This window comes from Chiloscyllium punctatum, chromosome 8, assembly GCF_047496795.1.
Source record: "Chiloscyllium punctatum isolate Juve2018m chromosome 8, sChiPun1.3, whole genome shotgun sequence".
Lineage (NCBI taxonomy): Eukaryota > Metazoa > Chordata > Chondrichthyes > Orectolobiformes > Hemiscylliidae > Chiloscyllium > Chiloscyllium punctatum.
This window is the reverse complement of record NC_092746.1, coordinates 85,467,966-85,495,013: the sequence shown is the minus strand read 5'-3', so window position 1 is coordinate 85,495,013 and position 27,048 is coordinate 85,467,966. Positions and strand designations below refer to the sequence as shown.

The 27,048-nt window shown below is 40.9% G+C and overlaps 1 protein-coding gene across 4 annotated transcripts in view; it reads left to right on the top strand.

Moving 5' to 3' along the window:
- LOC140480713 (rho GTPase-activating protein 21-like) overlaps positions 1 to 27,048 on the top strand; it is a 232,140-nt gene that overhangs the window by 80,697 nt on the left and 124,395 nt on the right. For all 4 annotated transcript variants that reach the window (XM_072575976.1, XM_072575977.1, XM_072575979.1 and 1 more), the window contains 2 exons: positions 15,009 to 15,188; positions 23,227 to 23,254. In XM_072575976.1, coding sequence (XP_072432077.1) covers positions 15,009 to 15,188; positions 23,227 to 23,254 — 208 coding nt within the window. The remainder of the gene's footprint in view (positions 1 to 15,008; positions 15,189 to 23,226; positions 23,255 to 27,048) is intronic.

Below are 27,048 nucleotides of genomic sequence, written 5' to 3'. Positions count from 1 at the left end.
TTTGAAATATCTGGACACATATTTATCTGCCACACTAACAAGGGCTTTTATATAGCCGGAACGATTGTGTTTCACAAGTCCAATATCCATGGAGGAGGAACTGTGAATGTATGAGTGTTTTGTTTGGCTGGGCTGAGTTATTACTATTTATTTATTTGTTATTTATTTAGTTAAATAGCTAGTTTAGGTTTTTTAAATTTTATACTTCTCTATATATGTTTATACATTCGTATAGGAGGGTGGGTTGGGGAATTTTCTTTATTTGGGTTTACTTTTGTACTATTTTTGTACTGTTTTGAATTGCATTGTTTTGTACTTGTAATATTTAAAAATCTATTTTTTTCTTAATAATATATTATTTAAAAAATCCCAATATAAGATTTACAAAAAAAAATTCAACTTTCAAAACTAGTCAGCTGTCGAATCTTCTCTTTGTATCTTCCTCAGCAGATTTTCCTCTGTCGCCTTTTCGATGCTCTGCCAAGCTAACTTATAGGCAGGTACCTTTCAGAGAGCTGTTCTGTTGGCAGTCTGAACTTGTTGGTGGCTTGGCAAATTTCCTCCTAACTGTTCAAAATGTCGAGTTTTATACCCCAAAACATTGGATCGTTTAATTGGTTTTAATATGACCAAAACACAAAATTCAAATTTGATTGAATTTTGGCATCTTGGGCATAATTTTTAACTGGTCAAATTTGAATTTGTTTTTGTAACATTGCACTATTGGTTTCACAGTCAAATGTTGCATTTTAAATTCTTTTCGCACACTGTGGGCGTCTCTTAAAGGTACAGTATACGCCTACACCTTCATAACAAGTTGATCAATGTTGATGTTTCCAACCCACTCTTGGTGTACACTGAAGGTTCCCCCCCCTTGACACCCTTGGTGCTTCTTCCAAATGCAAGGAGGAGAGCTAATCTATTGCGGAGAGGAGAGGGGAAGAGTGCTATATGATAGTTGGCACATTATTTATCTTGATGCCATGAGACTTCATGGTGGCTTGTTGAGCACTCTTGGGGTAGCTTTTTCCAGTTTGTCAGCCCCCTGCTGGGTCTGTCCTGCCAGTGGGATGTGACACCACCACGGATGGTGGGTGGTGTCAGTCATTAATTCTATGGGTATGACTTTCGAGCTGTTACTGTGAGATAGTTCTCATAATTTTGGCATTAATCCCTAGATGTTGGTAAAGAGGACTTGGCAGGGCTGACAGGCTTCATTTTGCTGTCATTTCTGTGCCTAAGTCGATGCCATGTAGCCCATTCAGTTTCCTTTTCTAGCAGTTGATGCAACTGACTGACTTGCTAGACTATTTCAGAGAGCAGTTAAGAGTCAACCCCATTATGGATCTGGAGTCCAATGTGGGTCACTCCAGATAAGGGCATCTCCTTCCATTAAGGCCATCAGTGAACCAGATGGATTTTTATGACAATTGGTGATAGTTTTGTGGTTGATTAGTAGATTTTTAATTCCAGGCATTTTTGTGGAATTCAAATTTTACAATCTGGATTACTAACATGAAACTACCACGATGCCACAATTTCCTCTTAATGGCAAGATCCTGGAAGTTGTGGATCAATTTCTGTATCTTGGGAGCCTTCTATCAGTAAAGGTAGACGCAAATGACAAAATTTAAGTATGCCAGCTCAGCCTTTGACTGAGTAATGGAGAAAAGCTGTTTGAGTGCCACGATCTAAGCTTGTGGTTTACCAAAGAACAGTAATTCAGATGCTCCTATGTTTTTTTTAAATCTTGGATGACTAACAGCAGGAAGTACAAGTTGCACTGGAACAGTTAGTGTTTCTAAATAAACCTGTTGGACTATAACCTGGTGTTGTGATTTTTTAACTTTGTCCACCCCACCCCACCCCACCACTGTACCTCCAAATCATGGAAAAGTATCATCAGTAATGTCTCCAAGAACCTGCAAATGTGGCAAATAAGCTGCTCCAACAGTAATGTCTTGTCATAAATCAAATTTCCCAACATAATGCTAACCATTCAAAATCAACTGTGCTGGGTAGGACACGTTATTGTGCCTGACACCAGATTCCTAAATTAATTGCTCTATTGGGACTTGATTGTGACAGGAAACTCTTCAAAGGACAGTAACTGTTTTTCAAACATACCTGAAGTGGTGAAACATGTCTCCTGACGCATTGCAGAGGCTCGCTTGTGACCAACTGAAGAGCAAAAACAAGCTGTTTTGGTAAAGCACTCGACATATTGAGCGGTTTTGTTGGAAGCTTGTGCAGCCAAAATTGAGGCACCAAAGGGAATATAAAAATCTATAAGTTGCCCAACATATGGTAGAATCTGCAGATCAAGAATTGCACTTAGCAGTCTCCGGTTGAACCTGAGTGAAATCAAGTCATCCTCAATTGTTGTCACTTCCTACTTGTGACTTTTTTGCACATCAATGCAATTCCATTTATAGCTATTGTTCACTTTTTTGATTTTGTGAATTTTCATTCCACTGTGGAAGTTTGTTTCCTGTACTCCTCTTTCGTCCCTTGATGAAATAATTGCTTGTGTGTGTGATGTGACATTGTATCAAAAGCCTTTCTGCATTCATAAGCCTATTAACGTTGACAAACTTTTTATTGTCAACGAGGTTGTCAGTTTTGGTTTTGAAGGGCTTCATTAAATTTGTTCAGCAAAAATGAACTCTTTAAAACTCTGTGCGACTTCTTATCTGTTCACTATCACTTTTTAACATACTTTACCGATCTGAGGTATGAGTTCATTATTAACCTCCTGTTTTCTGGGTCATCCTGATGCTAGTTTTCATAAGCTTGGTTGAAATGTTACTGGTTTTCCATCCTTGGTTACTATTCTTCCTTCAATGTCTTAAAGTGGTGGCAACAATTTTATTATTTTGGCATAATAGTTTGTGGTGTCTGAGCTATGGTGCTGCTTTGGGTAGACTGTGTAACACACTTGCCAACAATCAAACATGTTTGTCCAGATAAATCTTAGAAAAGATGATTTACTTGCTTACTATTAGTGTTTTTATCATGGCATTCCTTAATTCGCTTACAACTGTTCCGTCCATTTCTCATGACAAAAATATGCATATCCTGTGACAAATCTTGGGAGTTTTTTGTCATAAGTGATTGAGATTTTCTTCATTTGAAGTCTGCCATTGTATTGACAAATGAGTAAAATGAGAATAGTCAGGTGGATTTTGCTCAAATTGAATAAAATGATCCAAAATTATTTTAAAGTAAACATGCTGCTTCTGTAACTTTGTGAACCAACTATTGACATGTAATAGTAATTTTCAACAAAAATGTTTGAAGATCTTAATGTATGCGAGTTATTGTGTTAAACTGTTCAACATTCTGTGTTGAAAGACAGTGTCAGGAAGGAAATTTTGGATAAAAATGCATGAAGTTGAGTCATATGTATAGCTCAAGGTCATTCAACCGAACTGATGTATGCTGATATTTATGTTCCACATAAAACTCCTCTTCCTAACCCTATCAGCATCTCATTGCATTCCTATTTATCATGGTGCTTATCTGCTGCCCCTTAAGGACACCTGTGGGTTTGTCAACTGTTTCATATTGTGACAAGCTCTGTAGTCTTGCTGCTATTTGAGTCTTTCCTCAGTTCTTTCTTGGAAGTGGTGACTACCTTGTGTCTATGATGTCCAGTTTCACTTCACAAGTCGCATAGTCGCAATGAGTTGATTCCACTTGCCAAGTATCAATAATATATGTAAGTGTACAGTGTCATATGGAATACCCTGTCAATAGCCATTCTCTAATGCTTAACCCAAGTAGGTCCACTTCCTGATGAAGGGCTTTTGCCCAACGCGTCAATTTTCCTGCTCCTCAGATGTTGCCTGAACTGCTGTGCTTTTCCAGCAGCACTCTCATCCACTTAACATGAAAGTCAAGGCAATTAAACCAGAAACACTTTTCAAATGTGAGTGACTTCAGCTGAATCAAAATACATCCCCAAATGCAACAAGACTTAATTTTATATAGTGCCTATAACCAGGGGAGCAGGATAGCATTTTTCCCAATGTCCTTTGTGCAGCGTTCCCTGCTTTTTGATTTTCATGAGCTGCTTTTCCACTCACTCTAATTCAGAGTCAGAGATGTACAGCATGGCAATAGACCCTTTGGTCCAACCCGTCCATGTCGACCAGATATCCCAACACAATCTAGTCCCACCAGCCAGCACCCGGCCAATATCCCTCCAAACCCTTCCTATTCGTATACCCATCCAATTGCCTCTTAAATGTTGCAATTGTACCAGCCTCCACCATTTCCTCTGGCAGCTCACTTCATACATGTACCGCCCTCTGTGCGAAAAAGCTGCCCCTTCGGTCTCTTTTATATCTTTCCCCTCTCACCCTAAACCTATGCCCTCTAGTTCTGGACTCCCCGACCCTAGGGAAAAGACTTTGCCTATTTACCCTATCCATAATTTTGCAAACCTCTAAGGCAACTCCTCAGCCTCCGATACTCCAGGGAAAACAGCCCCAGCCTGTTCAGCCTCTCCCGCTGGCTCCAATCCTCCAACCCTGGCAACATCCATGTAAATCTTTTCTGAATCCTTTCAAGTTTCACTATATCTTTCCAATAGGAAGGAGACCAGAATTGCACGCAATATTCCAACAGTGGCCTAACCAATGTCCTGTACAGCCGCAACATGACCTCCCAACTCCTGTACTCAATACTCTGACCAATAAGGGAAAGCAAAGCAAACACCTTCACTATCCTAAACACCTGCGACTCCACTTTTAAGGAGCTAAGAACCTGCACTCCAAGGTGTCTCTGTTCAGCAACACTCTCTGACCTTACCGTTAAGTGTATAAGTCCTGCTAAGATTTGCTTTCCCAAAATGCAGCACCTCGTATTTATCTGAATTAACCTCCATCTGCCACTTCTCAGCCCATTGGCCCATCTGGTCACGATCCTGTTGTAATCGGAGGTAACCCTCTTCGCTGTCCACTACATCTCCAATTTTGGTGTCATCTGCAAATTTACTAACTGTACCTCTTATGCTCGCATCCAAATCATTTATGTAAATGACAAAAAGTAGAGGACCCAGCACCGATCCTTGTGGCACTCCACTGGTCACAGGCCTCCAGTCTGAAAAACAACCCACCACCACCACCACCCTGTTTTCTACTTTTGAGCCAGTTCTGTATCCAGATGACTAGTTCTCCCTGTATTCAGTGAGATCTAACCTTGCTAATCAGTCTCCCATGGGGAAACCTTGTCGAACGCCTTACTGAAGTCCATATAGATCTCATCTACCACTCTACCCTCATCAATCCTCTGTTACTTCCTCAAAAAACTCAATCAAGTTTGTGAGACATGATTTCCCATGCACAAAGCCATGTTGACTATCCCTAATCAGTATTTGCCTTTCCAAATACATGTACATCCTGTCCCTCAGGATTCACTCCAGCAACTTGCCCACCACCAATTTCAGGCTCACTGGTCTATAGTTCCCTCGCTTATCCTTACCACCCTTCTAAAACAGTGGCACCACGTTAGCCAACCTCCAGTCTTCCGGCACCTCACCTGTGACTATTGATGATACAAATATCTCAGCAAGAGGCCCAGCAGTCACTTTTCTGACTTCCCACAGAGTTCTAGGGTAGACCTGATCAGATCCTGGGGATTTATCCACCTTTACCCGTTTCAAGACATCCAGCACCTCCACCTCTTTAATCTGGACATTCTGTGCGATATCACCATCTATTCCCCTGCATTCTATATCTTCCATATCCTTATCCACAGTAAATACTGATGCAAAATGCTCATTTAGTATCTTACCCCATTTTCTGTGGCTCCACACAAAGGTCACCTTGCTGATCTTTGAGGGGCCCTATTCTCTCCCTCGTTACCCTTTTGTCCTTAATGTATTTGTAAAAACTCTTTGGATTCTTCTTAATTCTATTCGCCAAAGCTATCTCATGTCCCCTTTTTGCCCTCCTGATTTCCCTCTTAAGGATACTCCTCCTTCCTTTATACTCTTCCTAAGGATTCACTCAATCTATCCTGTCTATACCTGACATATGCTTCCTTCTTTTTCTTAACCAAGCCCTCAATTTCTTTAGTCATCCAGCATTCCCTGTACTTACCAGCCTTCCCTTTCACCCTGACAGGAATATACTTTCTCTGGATTCTCGTTATCTCATTTCTGGAGGCTTCCCATTTTCCAGCTGTCCCTTTACCTGCGAACGTCTGCCCCCAATCAGCTTTTGAAAATTTTTGCCTAATACAGTCAATACACTGTCAAAATTGGCCTTTCTCCAATTTAGATCTTCAACTTTTAGATCTGGTCTGTCCTTTTCCATCACTATTTTAAATCTAGTAGAATTATGGTCGCTGGCCCCAAAGTGCTCCCCCACTGACACCTCAGTCACCTGCCCTGCCTTATTTCCCAAGAGTCGGTCAAGTTTTGCACCTTCTCTAGTAGGTACATCCACATACTGAATCAGAAAATTTTTTTGGACACACCTAACAAATTCTTCTCCATTTAAACGCTTAACACTATGGTAGTCCCAGTTTATGTTTGGAAAGTTAAAATCCCCTACCATAACCACCCTATTATTCTTACAGATAACTGAGATCTCCTTCTAAGTTTGTTTCACAATTTCCTTCTGACTATTAGGGGGTCTATAATACCCAGTAAGGTGATCATCCCTTTCTTATTTCTCCGTTCCACCCAAATAACTTCCCTGGATGTATTTCCAGGAATATCCTCCCTCCGCACAGCTGTAATGTTATCCCTTATCAAAAATGCCACCGCCCCTCCTCTCTTGCCTCTCTTTCTATCCTTCCTTCATATGTAAAGCAGTTAAATATATTTTGTACTATACATACTCGTGTAAAAGTGAATTTTTAAAAGTATTTTAAGAGGTTCAATTTATAGGGTCGACTAATACACAGGTACTAGTTTTGAGGGCTGAAATTCACGCTGCAGTTTGAAATACCATGCTATTAGCAGAAGCTGATTTGATCACTCAGCTCATCCCAGGTAAAGAAGAAAAACACAATGTATTACAATAAAGGTAATTACCGGATAAAAGCAAGCGAAACAAGAATGAATTACTGGTAGTAAATTTTATTTATATATGCTGGTATGAATATTGGACATGTTAAAGATTCATTGAACTCCTGCAAAATCACTGTTCAACAAGATCATGGCCTGGTACAATGCCACACTAAAATGAAACATTTATTAAATTCTGAATGTGTAAGCATGCTGAACTTTCCTGACACATTCTTCAGTTACCCTCCCATTTACACTTGTATATGATGAACCTCAGCAACATTAACAAACTTGGCAAAGAATTGAAGATAAATGTAGCTAATATATCTCTTTTATTCAGATGTAATGGTACAATTAGATTGATTAACTTTTCAACTTTAATAACTTTTGGATGTATCGTGAACTGATAGACTTAGACTTAGTACCAGTCTGAATGACTGAATCAAAACGTGCTATAATAAACCAAATGGGCTAAGTAGAGTTATGAATAAATAGAGATGCAATCTAGCAAACCAAGAGCAATGAGTAGAGTTACTGGTGTGAATGCGAATTTTTAAAAAGTGGGTTAATGGGAATGTGCAGTTTCCTTTTGTAAGAGGTTTATAATGTGATTTGTATGGTCGATTTTTGCACATGATATATGGAAAATACAAGATTGTTTGGCCAAAAATAAGGGGTCGACTTTATATCGACTTTTACATGAGTATATACGGTATTTGTATTATTCTAGATTTTTTCCTGTTTAGTTAAGAGGACAGTAATACCAAAGACTCTGTATGCATTTTAAAAAAATCTAATACAGGGAAACCTTGGTTATCAGAATATTGGATTATCGGATGGGGATCTCAAGTTTGAGCCAGTTCTATATCCAGATGACTAGTTCTCCCTGTATTCAGTGAGATCTAACTTTGCTAATCAGTCTCCCATGTGGAGACCTTGTCGAACGCCTTAATGAAGTGCATATAGATCACATCTACCACTCTACCCTCATCAATCCTCTTTGTTACTTCCTCAAAAAACTCAATCAAGTTTCAACTCTGATCAAGTCTTTTGTTTACAGATACAATGATTAAAAACAAACTTGGCTCACAGCAATGCTGAGAACAATCCTGGACAGTCCAGACAATGTCTCCAAGTGACTGACCACCGTATAATCTTTTTCTTTTTTTTTCCTCCCTGTCTCTCCCCCCCCCCCCCCCCCCCCCCCCCCCCCCCCCCCCCCGCATCCCCAGACATTCCACTCCTACTGTTCGGGGAGGGGGTCCGACAGTGGTTGTGGGTTTGGGTGGGAGAGGGCAGGGTTGGGGGGGCGGGTGCTGAGCAGTGTCTCGCACAGTGTGCTCCTGCCTAGTCTCCTGAATGGAGAGTAGACTTCACAGAGAACGGAGTCTCAAAGGAAATCAGTTAACCAAATAGTCAATGGTGCCCACCCATCTTGTTTGGATAATCAAGGTTCCTCTGTACTGTATATGATTTGCAAATAGTGCCAAACATGGAGGACATAGAGAAATAATAGCATTGAAATAAACCCTTTGGTCCAACTCGTCCGTGCCTACCAGATATCCTAACCTAACCTCGCCCCATTTGCTAGCACTTGGCCCATACCCCCCTCAGCCCTTCCTGTTCATATACCCATTCAGATGCCTTTTAAATGCTGCAATTGTACCAGCCTCCAACACTTGTTCTGGCAGTTCATTCCATACATGCACTACCCTCTGCATGAAAAAATTGCCCCTTCGTGCGCTTTCACATTTTTCTCCCCTCACCCTAAACCTATGCCCTGTGTTTCTGGACTCCCCTACCCTGGGAAAATACTTTGTCTATTTATCCTATGCATATCCCTCATGATTTCATGAATATATATAATGTCACCCTCAGCTTCTGATGTTCCATGGAAAACAGCCCCAGCCTATTTAATCTCTCCCTGTAGCTCAAATCCTCCAACCTTGGCACCATCCTTGTAAATCTTTTCTGAACTCTTTCAAGTTTCCCAACAACCTTTCGATAGGAAGGAGACCAGAATTGCACGCAATATTCCAACAATGGCCTAACCAGTGTCCTGTACAGTTGCAAAATGACTTCCCAACTCCTTTACTCAATACTCTGACCAATAAAGGAAAGCGTACCAAACACCACCTTCACTATCCTGTCTATCCGCAACTCCACTTTCAAGGATCTATGAGCCTTCCTTGTTTCAGACCTTAACGATGGAGGGAAGACTTCTGTTGAGGCAGGTGCAGATGATTGGGTTCACTTCCACAGTTGCCTTGACTATACTTCCTCTCACCCTGTTTCCTAGATTCCATTCCTTTCTCCCAGTTTATTCTCCATTGTATTTAATCCAGTGATGCAACTTCCACAGGAAGCCTCAGACATGTTCTCTTTTTGCATCAGCCAAGAATCCCCACGTCCATCCACTGGTTGACATGGTCCTCAGCTGTGTCTAACTCATTTATTGCACTGCTGCCCTTATCCCGTTACATCCCTTGAGAATAAGGATAGGGCTCTCCTTGTCCACATTTTCCGCTCACCAGTCTCTAATCAAAGGGTCATCCTTGTCATTTCTGTAACCTGCAGGATGCCACCACTAAATAAATCTTCCTGTCTATTCCCTTGTCAACATTCTGTCGGGAGCATTCCTTCCATGACACTCTGGCCCACTTCTCCATCAATGTTGAATGTATTTTCACCAAAATAGAGCTTTAGTTCAGCATTGTTAGAGATGCAAAAGGCTTAGAGGGCTTATTTCTTTCGATAAGGATGGATATCAAAGGCATGTTCAAGGTGTCTGGTTTTTTTTTTGAAAACTTGGCGGATTCTTTATCAGGAGCAATGTAACATGGCATCTAACTTTAATCTAACTCTGTGACTAACTGGCCAATATTTTGATCTTGTAACTCTGAAACTGCCAATTGATGGTCCCACAGAATAACCTGCTGCCCCATGTATTTTGAGTACGGCCTGTAATGAATTAGTTAATGCACTATGATTGCAAAGAGCATATAAACTCTCAGCAACAGTACATATTTATATGTGGTTTCTTCCTGAGGATTAAAAGACTGGAACTGAAGTGTAACTGAAGACCATGGATGTATTTTGCCCTCTAATGGTGAAGAATGTATTAACCGATTTCTCTGTCGATTTTGGAAAAGTCCTTGGATTCACAGCAGTGCTATGACCTAAACTCTGTGCCATCCTAATACGTCTGTAATCATAAAATGCAACTGAAATACATTTACCCAATTAATATCTCTTTTTGTATTTCTGTAATAATTATCTAATGTTTATATGGTACCTTTCTCAATCTTGGGAGCTCCCAAAACTGCTCATAGCCAATGAATAAATATTGAAGTACAATCCCTATTGTATTTGAGAAATCATGCAATCATCTTCTCCTGTTTGATACTCTCTCTTCAGCAGAAATTACTGTAATTTATAATGAAAATAGAAGTTACTGGAGAAGCTCAGCAGCTCTGGCAGCATCTGTGAGGAGAATTCAGAGTTAATGTTTCTGGTCCAGTGATCCTTCTTCATTCACTAATTTATTTCTGATTATAATCAGTTTATTTAGATTCAAAAATAGGTTAGGAATAGAGCATTCTATTTTCACTTTCATGGTGGGTATAACCCAAGCACACTCGGCTAGAAATTTTAACCTGGAAACATTTGAAGTGCTCACCTGCTAGGAGTTGATCATCGATTTCTAAGCTTAAGCTTACTAAAATCTAGATCAAATTACTACAAAAATAAAAACTTAGAATTTACAAACTTAATCAACTCATGGTTATTCTCAAGATCTAGTACACTAGCAACTTGCACTGAAAATTAAACTAAATACTTGTTGTTGAATTCAGAGGGCAGATATGTTAACAATTATGCAGTGATTTATTTTTAGCACATCCCACACTTTTACCAGACCTTAGGGCTGATCTGAAAGGAGATGACTACACATCAAAACAATTATGGCTGAACACACTGGATTTGAGAGAAGGCACAAATTTCTTAGCATATGTTCTGATAATTTCTGCAGCAGATTACTTGCATCCAGAACCACCTCTAGTCACATTCAAAGATCAGAAGTAATTTTACATAGAAATTTCTGCTAACACGCAGTGTATTTTACCAAGTGGATCAGATGAATTAATTTTATTTTTGAGCCTACATATTTGCAACCATATTGTATTCAAGTCATCCGAATATCTTTCTGCTTGCTTTTGATTAGCGCCATTATGTTCAACTACATAGATAACAACATTTAGAAAGCTTAGGAAAGCTTTCTACTTCATTTAAAAGAACTTGCAATGCATACAGATATTTGTTTCTCACACAAGTAGCTTTCATTTGGTTGCGTTCCATAGTGTACTAACCAAAGAACATGATGAATGGTTTGACCTTGCATAGTACTGAGGATAGAAGGATCTTGGTGTACATGGTTCCTTGAAGACAGCAGAATGGCAAGTTAAACAAATAGTTATATTTGAAATTGTCTCTTTGATTTCAAGATGGAATGAAGTTGTGAAGCGAAAGATAACTAACTAACATTTTCACTTGGATCTATAACCCATGGACTTTACATGGCCATAGCAGTGAGCCTTGAGAATGTAAGGGTCCATTGAAAGTGGTTGTAAATACTGCCAGAAAAAAATTGTCACGAGAATCTAAGAGAAAGACCGTACTGAGATGGAGGCAGCTAGTTCTGCATCTGCTGTGTGCAATGCTGTTTATTCACTACAAATTGTGAAGGTTGGGAGTCTGTACTCAAATCGAAGAGACAAAATATGTGTGGGTTTAAAAGAGTTTGGAAGATCTACCCCTCCTTTTCCCCATAACGCAGCTAGAAGAAAGTTGATTTGGAGATTAAGGGTTACCTGTTTGGGAAAAGAAAAAAAAAATCGGGTCACCAGGAGTCAAGTGGGCCTTGGACTGATTCTTGATGAATAAGATGTTCACTAAATTAAAGAATATCTGTGGCATTAGATTGTTAGTCATTACCATAGTTACACTGGCGATATTTTCTGTTTAGAACAGACTTACAAGGATGTTGGACGATTTGAGCTATAGGGACGGTTGAATAGGCCGGGGCTATTAACCTTGGAGCACTGGAGGCTGAGGGATGACCTTATAGAAATTTATAAAATCATGAGGGATGTGGGTAGGGTGAATGGGGAGTAGGGGGAGTCCAAAACAAGAAGGCAGAGGCTAAAGGTGAGAGGGAAAAAAATATAAAAGGGACGTAAGGGGCAACCTTTTCACGCAGGGTGCTGTTTGTATGGGATAAGCTGCTAGAAGAAATGGAGGTTGGAACACTTATAATACTTAAAAGACATCTGGATGGGTATATGAATAGGAAAGGTTTAGAGGGATATGGCCCAAATGCTGACAAATGAGACTTGAATTTAGGATATTAATTTATTGATTCTTTAATGTTGCTTATAGATTGTTATATTAAAGGTCTGTCTTGTGTGATCATTCCACACAGTCACTGGAAATTCAAGCAAAAGTTTTAAAATTACCAAACTTATAATAAATTTGATTTGGCTACTTCCAACATCTGTAATTGAGCTATTGAATATTAAGGGGAAAAAGATCACAGTATTAATCCATTCTTACCACCTGCTTACAATGTAGGCATACTTAATTAAGCAGTTTTGTTTTATTTCCTGTTATCACTTCCAATACCTCTTCAAAAGCTACATTCTCGTATATTCTCAGACTATAATCAGTAAAGATAAGTATAGTCCACTCGCTTCTTCACTGACTGAAATTGGTTAAGTTGGCACACTAAATTAATTGATTTTGAATTGTAAAATCCCTATGGTTCAGGAAGGGGCCATTTGGCCCATTTGAGATTGCATTGACCCTCCAAAATGCATCCCACCCAGACCTATTCCTTGACCCTATCTCCACCTAGCCTACACATCCCTCGACACTACAGGGCAATTTAATGTGGCCAGTCCATCTAACCTGCACATCTTTGGACTGTGGGAGGGATCCAGACCACCCGGAGGAAACCCACGCAGACATGAGGAGAACATGCAAACTCCATGCACAGTCATCCAAGGCTGGAATTGAACTTGATGCCCTGGCACTGAGGCAGTAGTGTTAGCTGCTGAATCACTCTGCTGCCTTTGGGACCATGAAATGCGCAAACCAGCTGCCAAATTTTCCTACAGTTAGTTTTATTATATTAGGTTGATGCAAGAATAATCCTGCCTGGTGTGAGGAACTGCAAATTCTTGTCTGAAGTACAGTCTAATATTCTACATGAAACAACCTGACAGTACCTCTTAATGCATTGAACCTTTTTTATTGTACGGGCAGGTTGTGTTGAACATGGAGAGGGCATAAATGACTTCCTCAGTCTAACATTTGGGAATATTAAAACTGTTGTCTTGGGCACAGGTACAAATGTTGCTGAACATTGCCAGAATTTTTGTTTTAGTTTGCTTTTCAGCATCTACAGTATTTTGCACTTCTATAAATCGCCTTCACTGATTCAAGCCTGCATGGTATAAATATTCCACCTGTGTGCCTGTTTGAGTGTTATGCTTTGCTACAGGCTGGAAATGCACTCTTTTAGAGGTAGTTGTTCTGAGATTAATCCAGGCCGAATTATGTCTTGAGATATTTTAAGCTCTCATGTTTTTGGTGGCCGTCTTTATTGCTGCTGCAGTGGTCTCTAAGAGTTGGGCAAGAGCAAAACATGAAGCAAGTTCACTGATCTGGACAAAGACAGTCTAGTATTTGTAAGTCTAGTATATGCAAGGTAATGCACTTTGGAAGAAGGAACAAGATGGGAGAATATTTTAATGAATGGCAGCACCCTGAGTAGCTTAGGGGAACAGTGGGATCTTGGGGTAATTATTCATAGTTCTCTGAAGAAGGCAAAGCAAGTGAATAGAATAGTTAAGGCATATGCTTTCATCAGTTGTGGCATGGAATATAAGAGCAAGGAGGTAACGTTGGAGTTGTACACGTTGGTTAGGCCACAGCTGGAGTACAATATGCAGTTCTGGTTATCGCAGTAGGTGGCACGGTGGCTCAGTGGTTAGCACTGCTGCCTCTCAGCACCAGAGACCCGGGTTCAATTCCCGCTGATTTTCAGATGTGGAGTAGAGTTGATAGCCCTTGTCATCAAACCAGCATTTGACTTGAGAATGGCATCAAGGTGGTCTTGCAAAACTGAAGTCAGTAGGAAGTAGAGAAAAGCTGTTTGGAGTCATATCTAGTGCAAAGGAACATGGTAGTTGATGGAAATCAGTCATCTCAGTCCCAGGCAGAAATTCCTCCAAGTGTTTTAGAATCAACCATCATCAACTGTTTCATCAATGACATTCCCTCTATCTGAACTCAGATCCGAATTAGGAATATTTGTTGAGAATTGCACAATGTTCATCATTATTTATGACGATTCAGCTACTGAAGCAGTTTTGTGCACATGTGCCGCAAGTTGTGGACAATATATAGGTTTGAGCTGACAAGTGACAAATAACATGAATTTCGAAACCAATTTGCTACAATCTCAGTTTAAGTTAGAATATTGGCATGAGGATGAAAGATGGTAAAATGGTGTTGTAATATGGATGAACATGATTTAATTGTTCTCTCATGCAATATAAATACTGTTCATTTCCTCTTTTGTATTCTTGTCAAATGTCCTGATGAGTGCAAGGTTAAGTGTTTTTAAAGTATTCATTTTCTTTTGTGAATATTCCTTTTCTAGCATTTGAGGAACAAATGACAATTCTGGTAAACACCAGACTAGTCTCCAGATCTGGAATAATCTGTGCAACACTTTTTGCTGTAAGGGAACATTTTTTTTAAAAAAAGACTGCTGAATCTGCAATGGATGTGTACTTTTGGTAAAGAAGAGAAAGAAACTTATATTTGGAAGGAAAGCTCCTTTACTGAAAATATTTTAATGATTCTTTATTTGTATTCGAGTAAAACTTGCTGTTGACGGTTCTTAATTGTTTTCTTACCATAGGGAAAAAACAAGAAGAACGGAAGTCGGCAAGTTGACACCATCTCTCCATTGGTGGAAGACATTTTCTCGTGGCCAGGCCCAAAAACTATTAGTCTACGACGAAATTCACAAGGCTTTGGATTTACACTGAGACACTTCATTGTCTACCCCCCAGAGTCAGCTGTGCATACCAATATAAAGGTTAGATACTTAAAATAATAAGCAGCTCTTAGTTACTTTCCAAAACTATTTTGTTGAAAAGTTGTATTTCCTTTTCATTTAGTATTTTAATTGAACAGAGTTATGTCAATAACTACAAATCTGATTAGAATTTTAAGTTGCTGTGGACAGCTTTTAAGCAACTTAATGTAATGTTGAAAATTGTGTTAACAAGTTGTATGCACCGAGATAGGAATGTAACGCAAGCTGTTTTTGGAATAGTCTGTAATGTTTGTAACACAAGTTGTATGCCAACCTGTGCTTCTAAATTGAAACCTTTTGTAATTTGCGGTTGTCTTAAATTAATCCTTCATTTAGCAACAAAGTGATGCTTGCATCTATAGCATTTCAAAGCTTTATTTAAATACATTAAATATTTTTGTGGTTCTTTAAAGCTTAAGGATTTTACTAATTGTGAAAAAAAAATTCCACTTTCTAGTTGAAGGTTTAGTTGTTTAAGTTCAGCCTCTTAAGGTGTCATACACTTTTAATATCCTGGCTGTGGTTAAGGTGTCAGTTGGCTTTCTTTTCTGGTCTTAGTATTTGTAAAAACTGGCATCCATGGTAGGTAGTGCTCATATCAATGAATCATTTCAGAATGTTTAATATGATCCTTTAATTCAACTGCAATATATAGGCTTATTGGAAAGTCCTTTGTTCTTTTAAATGTTCACAATTGTAGTTGTAGTTTTGATTTCTGTCTTAGGTCTTGAGCTGTCAAAGCTGCGTGCTTCAAATAGGAAAAGAATTGCTTCCTTAATAACGCAGATGCTCAATTTTCTGTTAAAAGGGATGTTGTGAACTTGGGAACAAAGGTATGCCATTTAGCATCTCCAGCTACAATGGCTGTTGATTCTGTCATGACTCTTCTGCAATTTAACCTGTTTTTGCCATATATACAATGATCCATATAATTTATCCAAATCTATTCATTCAGAATGCAAACTATCTTCTGATGTAGCATTAACTACCAATTGCAAAAGGGAGTTTAACTCTTTTCTAAGTTTCCTCCTGAATAGTCTGGCTCTGATTTCCTTTGGATGATTCCTTTGTGGTTTAGATTCCCCAGCCACTTGAAATAGTTTCCCACTATGTACGTAATCTGTTCTTCTTACCAGATTAAGTTTCAATTATAGTGGAACCTTGATTATCCGAATGTGATGGGCGGACACTATTTCGTTTGGATAATCGATTATTGGGTTAATCGATTAAATGCCTTTCCTCTGGGGCTTGGAGTTTTTAAAGTCTGCTCACCTTTCAGGAGGTAAGGCAGCATGACCGCTCACAAGATCCCGCCCCAACACTGTCTGTCTGACACCGCCCCCCCGCCTCCACGCATCGCCACCCCTGCTCCCAATCCTGTTTGACACCACCCCCGCCCTGTGCAACACTCCCCGCCCCCAACCCTGTCTGACACCGCCCTGCCCCCAGCATCATCTCCCACCCCAATCCCTTCTTGACACTGGCCCAGCCCCGCCTTCCCCCAAGCATCATTCTACGCTCCCAAACACATCTGACACTACCCCCCCCCAGCCCTTGTGCAACACCCCTGTCTGACACCACTCCCGCCCCCAGCCCTGTCTGACACTGTGCCCTCTGTACACACCCGCACACTCTTTGGGGCAGCTGGACTGGGCACCAACGACAAGACCGCTGCAGTTGCCTTTGTGGGGTAAGTCTCCAAATAGCATGCACGCACGCAACTTTTTCCTGCAACGTTTTGACAGGTTTCGCGTTTGCCCTGTACAGGACAATGCTGGAGAGATTATTTGGGGAAGGGGGATTTAGGGTACACCCCTCTGGAACTCCACGGAAAGTGTGGGGAGAAAGAGAGGGTGGGAGGTCAGTCATTTGGAGACGGTGCCTGTTTAATCCCTGTAAACAAATGACTCGATGACTGTTGGAAACACGTCTTTGATGTAATGTTTCCATTGGGAGCTAGAGATCTCCTTCGGATAATCTGATTTTTGGATAATTGGTATTCGGATAATTGAGGTTCCTCTGTATGTGCAGTTGACTTTTTAACTACTCTGAAGTACTCTAGCAAGCCACTTTGTTACAAGTACTGTGAAGTCTAAAGAAAGGAATGAATCAGATGGGCTGTCTGGCATCAAATAACGCACCGGAAAGGAACCCAAAATTCACAAACCTGACTGCCCCAGTCGACCCATCGTCTCAGCCCACTCCTGTCCCACTGAACTTATCTCTGGACACCTTAGAACATAGAACATAGAAGAATACAGCGCAGTACAGGCCCTTCGGCCCTCGATGTTGCGCCGATCAAAGCCCACCTAACCTACACTAACCCACTATCCTCCATATACCTATTCAATACCCGCTTAAATACCCATAAAGAGGGAGAGTCCACCACTGCTACTGGCAGGGCATTCCATGAACTTACGACTCGCTGAGTGAAGAACCTACCCCTAACATCAGTCCTATATCTACCCCCCCTTAATTTAAAGCTATGCCCCCTTGTAATAGCTGACTCCATACGTGGAAAAAGGTTCTCACTGTCAACCCTATCTAACCCCCTAATCATCTTGTACACCTCTATCAAGTCACCCCTAAACCTTCTTTTCTCCAATGAAAACAACCCCAAGTGCCTCAGCCTTTCCTCATAGGATCTTCCTACCATACCAGGCAACATCCTGGTAAACCACCTCTGCACCTGTTCCAGTGCCTCCACATCCTTCCTATAGTATGGCGATCAAAACTGCACACAATATTCCAGATGCGGCCACACCAGAGTCTTATACAACTGCAGCATGACCTCAGGACTCCGGAACTCAATTCCTCTACCAATAAAAGCCAGTACACCATATGCCGCCTTCACTGCACTATTTACCTGGGTGGCAACTTTCAGAGATCTGTGCACATGGACACCAAGATCCCTCTGCTCTTCCACACTACCAAGTATCCGACCATTAGCCCAGTACCCCATCTTTTTGTTACTCTTACCAAAGTGAATCACCTCACACTTAGCTACATTGAACTCCATTTGCCACCTTTCTGCCCAGCTCTGCAGCTTCTCTATATCCCGCTGTAACCTGCCACATCCTTCCTCACTGTCTACAACTCCTCCGACTTTCGTATCATCCGCAAACTTGCTCACCCAATCTTCTAACCCTTCCTCCAGGTCATTTATAAAAATGACAAACAGCAATGGTCCCAAAACAGATCCTTGCGGAACACCGCTAGTGACGGCACTCCAAGATGAACCTTTGCCATCAACTACTACCCTCTGTCTTCTTCCAGCCAGCCAATTCCTAATCCAAACCTCCAACTCACCCTCAATGCCATATCTCTATTTTCTGCAGTAGCCTACCATGGGGACCTTATCAAACGCCTTACTAAAATCCATATATACCACATCTACCGCTTTCCCCTCATCTACCTCCTTAGTCACCTTCTCAAAGAATTCAATAAAGTTTGTGAGGCACGACCTGCCCTTCACAAAACCATGCTGACTATCCTTGATCGCATTATTCTTATCCAGATGTGCATAAATCCTATCCCTTACAATTCTCTCTAAGACTTTGCCCACAACAGAAGTGAGACTCACTGGCCTATAGTTACTAGGATTATCCCTACTCCCCTTCTTGAACAAGGGAACCACGTTTGCTAGCCTCCAGTCCTCCGGCACTACTCTTGTAGACAAAGAGGACACAAAAATCAAGGCCAATGGCTCTGCAATCTCCTCCCTTGCTTCCCATAGAATCCTAGGATAAATGCCATCAGGCCCAGGGGACTTATCTATTTTCACCCTTGCCAGAATTTCCAACACCTCTTCTCTACATATCTCAAAGCCATCCATTCTACTTAGTCGTGCCTCAGTATTCATATCGACAACAATGTCCTGTTCCTGAGTGAATACTGACGAAAAGTATTCATTCAGTGCCTCCCCAATCTCTTCAGCCTCCACACGCAACTTCCCATTACTATCCTTGATTGGACCTATTCCTACCCTAGTCATTCTTTTATTCCTAACATACCTATAGAAAGCCTTAGGGTTTTCCCTAATCCTACCAACTAAGGACCTTTCATGTCCCCTCCTTGCTGCTCTTAGCTCTCTCTTTAGATCCTTCCGGGCTACCTTATAACTCTCAATCGCCCCTATTGAACCTTCACGCCTCATCTTTACAAAGGCCGCCCTCTTCCATTTAACAAGGGATTCCAATTCCTTATTAAACCACGGCTCCCTCACACGACCCTTTCCTCCCTGCCTGATAGGTACGTACTTATCATTGACATTGTCTTGTTCCCCTTGGTCCAGGAACTCCCCACATACATTCGAGGCACCACCCACACACTCCACCTGCTTCATGACTTTCGTTTTCCCGGTCCCCAACGTCTCCTCATCTTCACCATGGACATCCAGTCACTGTACATGTCCATCCGCCATGGTGAACACCTCCAAACCCTCTGTTTCTTCCTCTCCCGCTGACCCTACCAGTACCCCTCCACCGATACTCGATTGGCTGAACTGGTCCTCGCCCTCAACAACTTCTCCTTTGAATCCTCCCACCTCCTGCAGACCAAAGGGATAACCATGGGCATCTGCATGGGCCCCAGCCTTGCCTACGTCTTGGGCAGATGCATGGAACAGTCCATCATCTGTAGTTACACTGGCACCATTCGCTACCTTTTCTTACAGTCATCAACGTAGCTTATCAATGCCATCTCATGCTCACACAAGGTTGAACAGTTCATCAACTTCACAAACACATTCCATCCTGATCAAGTTCACCCGAACATCTTGGATACATCCCTCACCTCTCCGTCTCCATTTCCAGTGACCATCTCAACACTGACATCTACTTCAAACCCACTGACTCCCACAGTTACCTCCAACTCGACACTGCCCTCTTGAACTATCCCAACTGTCCATCTTCCTTTCCACCTATCCGCTCCACCCTTCACTCTGATCTCTCACCATCATCCTCCATCTGCATCTACGTATCGCTTTCCAAGCTACCTTCCTCCCCCCTCCACCCCATTACATCCCACACTCCTGATGAAGGGCTTATGTCTGAAATGTAGACTGTTGTGCTCATCCGATGCTGCCTGACCCACTTTTTGACTGGAAAAGAAATTGACGATGCACTGTCATTTTTACTAACACCTGGAGGCCAATGCTGAAATGAGTGCTGTCTCACATGCTAATCAAGGAACAGCCTGACATAATTGTACTCAGGATTGCAACCTACTGTTGCATGGAGTAACATTTTGTATCACCATACTTGAGTTGGTTGCTGAATCAGAAAGCCACCATGTTGAACACCACTTGAGGATGCACTGGGGACAGCAAGAATGCTTTGAGTGAGGAATCTTTTGTCATTACCAGGAGTGGCTCAGCAGCATCCTACGGACCAACGTGGTCAAATTCTAAAAAGGACATAGCTGTTATACTGGGTTTGCATCAGGGAACCATCAAGAGGGGAAGACACTTGATCTACCCTCAACAGTCTGCCTCCTGCAGATGTCCCTTTTCACGACTGGATCAGTAAGAATAGCTGTTGCGCATCAGAGCCAAAGACCCATTTTCACTTTGAGGATATCATTGCCGTGCTAAATGGGATACACTTTGAACAGATCTAGTAGTTCATAACAGGGCAATCATGAACTGCGGTGGGCCATTAGCAGTAGCAGAATCATATTCCAACACAATTTGCCACAATCTACAATTGGAAGTGCTGAGCAGATAATTCACCAGCACCACCATCTTCACTCACCAGCATCGCAGATGGCAATTTTCAATCAGATTCATGCAGTGATATCTAGAAATGACTGGAAGCACGAGAGACTGCAAAAGCTAAGGGCCCTGACAAATGTCCTAAAGATTTATGCTTCAGAACTTGCTGCACCGTTGTAAAGCTGTTACCCAACAGCTACAAGACTGGCATCTACCAGTGGAAATATGGAAAATTGTTCAGGTATCTCCTGTATGTGCAAATAGATCAAATCTAACCCAGCCAAATACCATCCTTTCAATATACTCCCCATTAGTAAGGTGATGGATGGTGTCGTCAACAATGCTATTAAATTCCATTTAGCAATTTCCTCTACCTGACACTTTGGGTTCCTCCAAGACCAATTAACTCTTAACCTTATTACAGCCTTAGATCAGACATGGACAAAAGAGCTGATTTTCAAAGATGTGATGGCTGTGACAGTCCATGACCATCAAGGCTACATTTGATAGTTTGTGGCATCAAGGAATGCTTTGCAAAATTAAAGTCACCTGGAATCGTGAGTGGGAGAACGCAAGTAAACCTGGCACAAAGGTAGATGTAGTTGTTGCAGGTTGGTCAACCAACTCTTGGACCTCTTGTCAGGAGTTCCTTGGGGGATTGTCATAAGGCCAAGCATCTTCAGCTGTTTCATCAATGAACTACTTTCTATTATAAGATCAGAAGTGGGGATATTTGCTGCTGATAGCACAATGTTAAGCATTATTAAGATACTGAAGCAGTCCTTCCCCAAGAGTACGGCACCCTAGACAACAACCAGGTTTGGGTAAGCAAGTAACATTCTTGCCACACAAGTGCCAAGCAATAGCCATTTCCAACAAGAAAAAATCTAATCATCACCCTTGATATTCAGCAACATTACTATTTCTGAAGTCCCCACTGTCATCATCCTGGGCGAGACTGTTGATCGGAGGATGCACTGCAGAAATTCACTCAGCTCCTGCAATAGCATCTTTCAAACTCATGGCCACTACCATCTCGAAGGACAATGGTAGCAAATACATGACAACACCATAACTTGCGAGTTCTCCTCTAAGCCATTTGTCTTCCAGACTTGGAAATACATTGCAATAACCTTCAGTTTTGCTGAGTCAAAATCCTGAAATTTCATCCCTAGTGACATACAAAAAATGGATTGTAGCAATTCAATTGATCAGACCACCACCACCTCTAGGGAAATGGAGGTTGGTCAACAAATGCTGGTCCAGCCGACAACGTTGACATTCCATGAGTCAACAAAAATAAATGAACAAAAATAGTGGGACATGGTAAACAAAGCCACGTATGGGAATTCCTAGAGGCCTGGCATTCAAACCGGAACTCCATTAACAAGCATATTGATTTGGATCCCATTTACCAGAAAAGAACTGGAAGTGATATCACCCACCACAACAGACCAAGACAGATAAATAGCAAATGGGACAGAATACCAGCGTTTTGCCGAAGGCTCGCTGTTTCCTAGACAAAATTTGAGTATAAATCTACCAGCTCAGCAAGCAAGTTTACGACTAATAAATGACTCTTAATTTCTATGTTTTCTTAAATACACCTTCATTTTATGTAATCTTGCCTTGTATTTTTAGCCTTGGGGGTCAGTGTATCATTCTGTTTGTTCTACTCTTCATTCCTTGCAAGACCAATGTATCCGTCCTAAGATATAGAACTCAGCTCTGCAGTGTTCAAATATGATGCAAAGTCCAGCAGCCCATAGCTGTATTGATTATTTTCAGTACATGTTCATAATGTCATAATTATTCTGTTTCTGGAACCCTGAGTTTCTTTGTGCCTCTATTGTTTCTAGCTTTTCAGCAATTATAAAATGAGTTGCTTATCCTTTTAGGTCCAAAGTAGATTGTCTCATTTGCTTACGTTAAAATTTATTGGCCATGGGTTTTTGTTCTTTCACTTAATCTATTAATAACACTTTTTTTGCATCTAGTGACACTATAATTGGACCAAATCTTTCCAGAAGTTATGCTATTGCTGTTTGAGTTAGCTGATAATTGTAGAGTTCTAAGTAACTTGTCCTCTTGTATCACTTGATGATGAAGGTCATGACTTGTAGTTTATGCAAGCCTTCCATTTAAGGAATCTGAGGTCTGAACTTGTGTGGGAAATCCTAGGAGAAACACTAGGATAATTTTATGCTGTACTTTTTGGAATACTAATTTATTATTTTTGTGGGCTAATGGGAGTGTAATCTTCGCAGTTTGCTTACAAACATTACTGTTCAATACTATATAAATAATTGTAATTTTTTTTGTCAGGATGAAGAAAATGGAAATAAAGGGGGTGGTGAGTATGGCTGGTCTTATTCAAGTATAGTTTTGTAATCCCATTCATAGCATTAAGCATTAGTTTAACATGACATACGATACTTCAACACATTAGGCCCTGAAATTGTGGTTTTCATAGTTGTATGTTATGTATGTACAGGCAGGTATATTTACAATTTATTTGCATAAAATGTTTAAGTACTGTGCATGAAAAAATTTGCACTTCAGTTTTGCGGATACATAAGTAAATATTTAAAGTCTGTGCTCCCCTCTAAAATGTACCTGCTAAATTGGAATGAATGTTTTTGTTGTCAGGTAGAAGCACATAACACATCTTACTCAATTTGGCGAATTCTCAATACTGCAATTTTGATTTTGAGATAAACTTAAACTTATTCTTACACAGCATTGTAAATGCTGTGAAAGCTAGAAATCCAAAATAAAAATGTATTAGACATATTTAGGTCTAGCAGCATTTGTGGAAAGCAAACAAACTAAACTTTTATCAGATGAACTTTCATAAGTTTTGATGAAAGATCATTGATCTGAAACAACTAACTCCTCAGTTTCTCCCTCCAATAGGTAATGATGGACCTAATGAATGGTTTCAGTGTTTTCTTTCATCAAATGCTTATGCTACCATGTACTTTTTTGAGGGTCAGATCAAGAAGCTGTTTAATTTTGTTTTGTTGCATTCACATACTTGCAAATTTTGTTGCATGTATTTCTTGCCATTGCCCAGAGATGAGCTAAAGTTCACTTTCTGATTACTGAAGAGTAACTTGCACTATGCTTTTTGTGCTCAATGAAATAAGTGACGGACTCTGGTTCAATTTCAGCCTCGGGCGACTGTCGGGATGGATTTGCACCCTCTTCCCGTGTCTGCTTGGGTTTCCTCTGGGTGCTCTGGTTTCCTCTCACAATCCAAAGATGTACAGGTTAGGTGATTTGGCCATACTAAATTGCCCATAGTGTTTAGGGATGTGTAGGTTTGGTGCTTTAGTCAAGGGTAAATGTAGAGTACTAGGGTAAGGGAATGGGTCTTGGTGGGTTACTCTTTGAAGGGTCAGTGTGGGCGAAGGGTCTGTTTCCACACTATAGGGATTCTATGATAGAAACAAATCAACTGACAGAAATATTCTCACCTGTGTACAGCATCAATAGAAACATGTTGGTGAAGATGAGAAGAACTCTACTTTTAATCCTGAAGTGATTTTTGTGGGCACCATTTTATCTGTATTCAGAAGCTAGAGAATATTTTCTGTAGCTCCACAGTTTACTTCCCTGTTTCAGCTTTAAGGCTTATCTCTTGGTTCAGCAGAGGAAAAGAAAGAGCTTGCATTTCTACAATGCCTTTTATGATCTCATGCTGTCAAAACTTACTCCACAGCAAGTTAAGTACCTATATACTATAGGGGAAACATGGCAGTTAACTTGTGCACAACATTTTCTATAAATAAGAATTAAGTAACCAGTTAGTTTGAGTTTGGTTTAGGGGTAGATGTTGCACAGCTGTTTTGGTTCAGATGAGCACAGTCTGTTGAACTAGTGACTACTTCTGTTCTAAAATGCTGAAGTTCTGTAAGAGAAGTCTGAATAAAACTAATGAATTCTAAATTGGTGTGTACTTGAGGCTGTGGCAGTGCATGGATGAAGAAGTTCAATTAAATATGAAAGAAAGATTTTTAATGTATTAAGGAGAAATTTAGCATTTTATAGGACTAAGTAAAAAGTGAAAATGACTTGTGACAATATGACATCCCAGGAAAGTTTGCAAAAGCCCAAAGTCGTGTGTACTTATTATGTTGTCCCATGAAGTTTTACACACAATTTCCAAGAGGTGTTTTTGATTTGTTCTGGTTGACAATTTTTTAAACAACAGCCTCAAGTGAATGATATTTTAAAGATCCAAACAACACCCTACAAACCATTTTTAAAAAGATATTTGATGCCCAAGAAACAAACATCTCTGGGGAGTGCACTAATTAATGTTCAATTTCTGTTGCAATACGTAGCTGTATAAAAAGCTTATTAAACATAAAACTAATTGTGCCTTCTGTTGCGCTAGCCCCCCCACACACACTCTAGAATTTGCTTCCCAATTACTTTTTAGGAATCTTAAATATTCATGTTAAATTTGGAGCACATTCAAAGTGACAGTTTTTAAATTGGCACTAAATTTTGCTGATCCCCCTAGTTGCTTTACTCTCGAACTGTATTGAAAAATGTGTTGCTGGAAAAGCGCAGCAGGTCAGGCAGCATCCAAAGAGCAGGAGAATCGAAGTTTCGGGCATAAGCCCTTCTTCAAAAATGAGGAAGGTGTGCCAAGCAGGCTAAGATAAAAGGTACGGTGGAGGGACTTGGGGGAGCGGTGTTGGGAATGCGATAGGTGGAAGGAGGTTAAGGTGAGGGTGATAGGCCGGAGAGGGGGTGGGGGCGGAGAGGTCGGGAAGAAGATTGCAGGTCAAGAAGGTGGTGCTGTGTCCGAGGGTTGGGACTGAGATAAGGTGGGGGGAGGGGAAATGAGGAAACTGGAGAAATCTGCATTCATCCCTTGTGGTTGGAGGGTTCCTAGGCGGAAGATGAGTCGCTCTTCCTCCAGGCGTCGTGTTGCCATGGTCTGGCGATGGAGGAGGCCAAGGACCTGCATGTCCTTGGCGGAGTGGGAGGGGGAGTTGAAGTGTTCAGCCACGGGGCGGTTGGGTTGGTTGGTGCGAGTGTCCCAGAGGTATTCTTTGAAACGTTCCGCAACTAGGCGGCCTGTCTCCCCAATGTAGAGGAGGCCACATCGGGTGCAGCGGATGTAGTAAATGATGTGTGTGGAGGTGCAGGTGAATTTGTGACGGATATAGAAGGATCCCTTTGGGCCTTGGAGGGAAGTGAGGGGGGAGGTGTGGGTGCAAGTTTTGCATTTCTTGCGTCACGTACACACCCCCCACCAACCCAACCTCCACTCCTGGCACCTTCCCCTGCAATCCCTCTCTCTAGAACTGCATTATCCATATTCTTTAATCTAGTATTGTCTTTAAGTTTCTACTTAAAGGATAGAAACTTTAAAACCATGTCATCATTTCTGTATCTTGTTGCAATCCAGTTACCTCTGAAATCTGTTTTTCACGATGATTAACGACATTTATTGCCTCAATAAATATTCTCCATTCTCCCATTGATAGAATTAGTTGTACTCCGCATTGGGTCACTGGTCCACCTTTGGCATCCAGCTCTGGACATTGGAATGGGCAATGACAGCCTTTTTTTTAAAACAAAGTGGTGACGTTTCTATGAGGTGGAGGATGTTAATTTAGCGTAAATCAGTCATTTTCCTGGGAGGGTGGGAGGTGCAGCCAAAGATATTTGTTTTGTGGCTCTCACTTGAACCTTTAGGTTTTTAGGAGTGAAATTTAAAATGCCTTCTGTTTTCAACTCCTAGCTTTTTGACTTTCAGTTAGCAAGAGTATCTTATCTGTTTGTTTAGAAATTGACACTCTTGTTCAAGTAACTGGTTTAAAAAAAATTATCTGGTGTTGTATGCTGTGTACGTTAAATGTTGTTTCATTGCTGTTAACTCTTCACCATCCTTATGGATGAAGCAAAAAGCTAATAAATGATCTGGCAGTATTTCTTATGCTACATATCTGAAACAGGTACATGGATGGATGCTTAAGCTAGGATAAATGTTCGGCACAACATCGTGGGCCGAAGGGCCTGTTCTGTGCTGTATTGTTCTATGTTCTATGTTCAGGGCAAATGCCAGGTTTATGCAGTAACATCTATGGAGAAGACAGACCATTTCAGTATTTGAATCAGCCAATA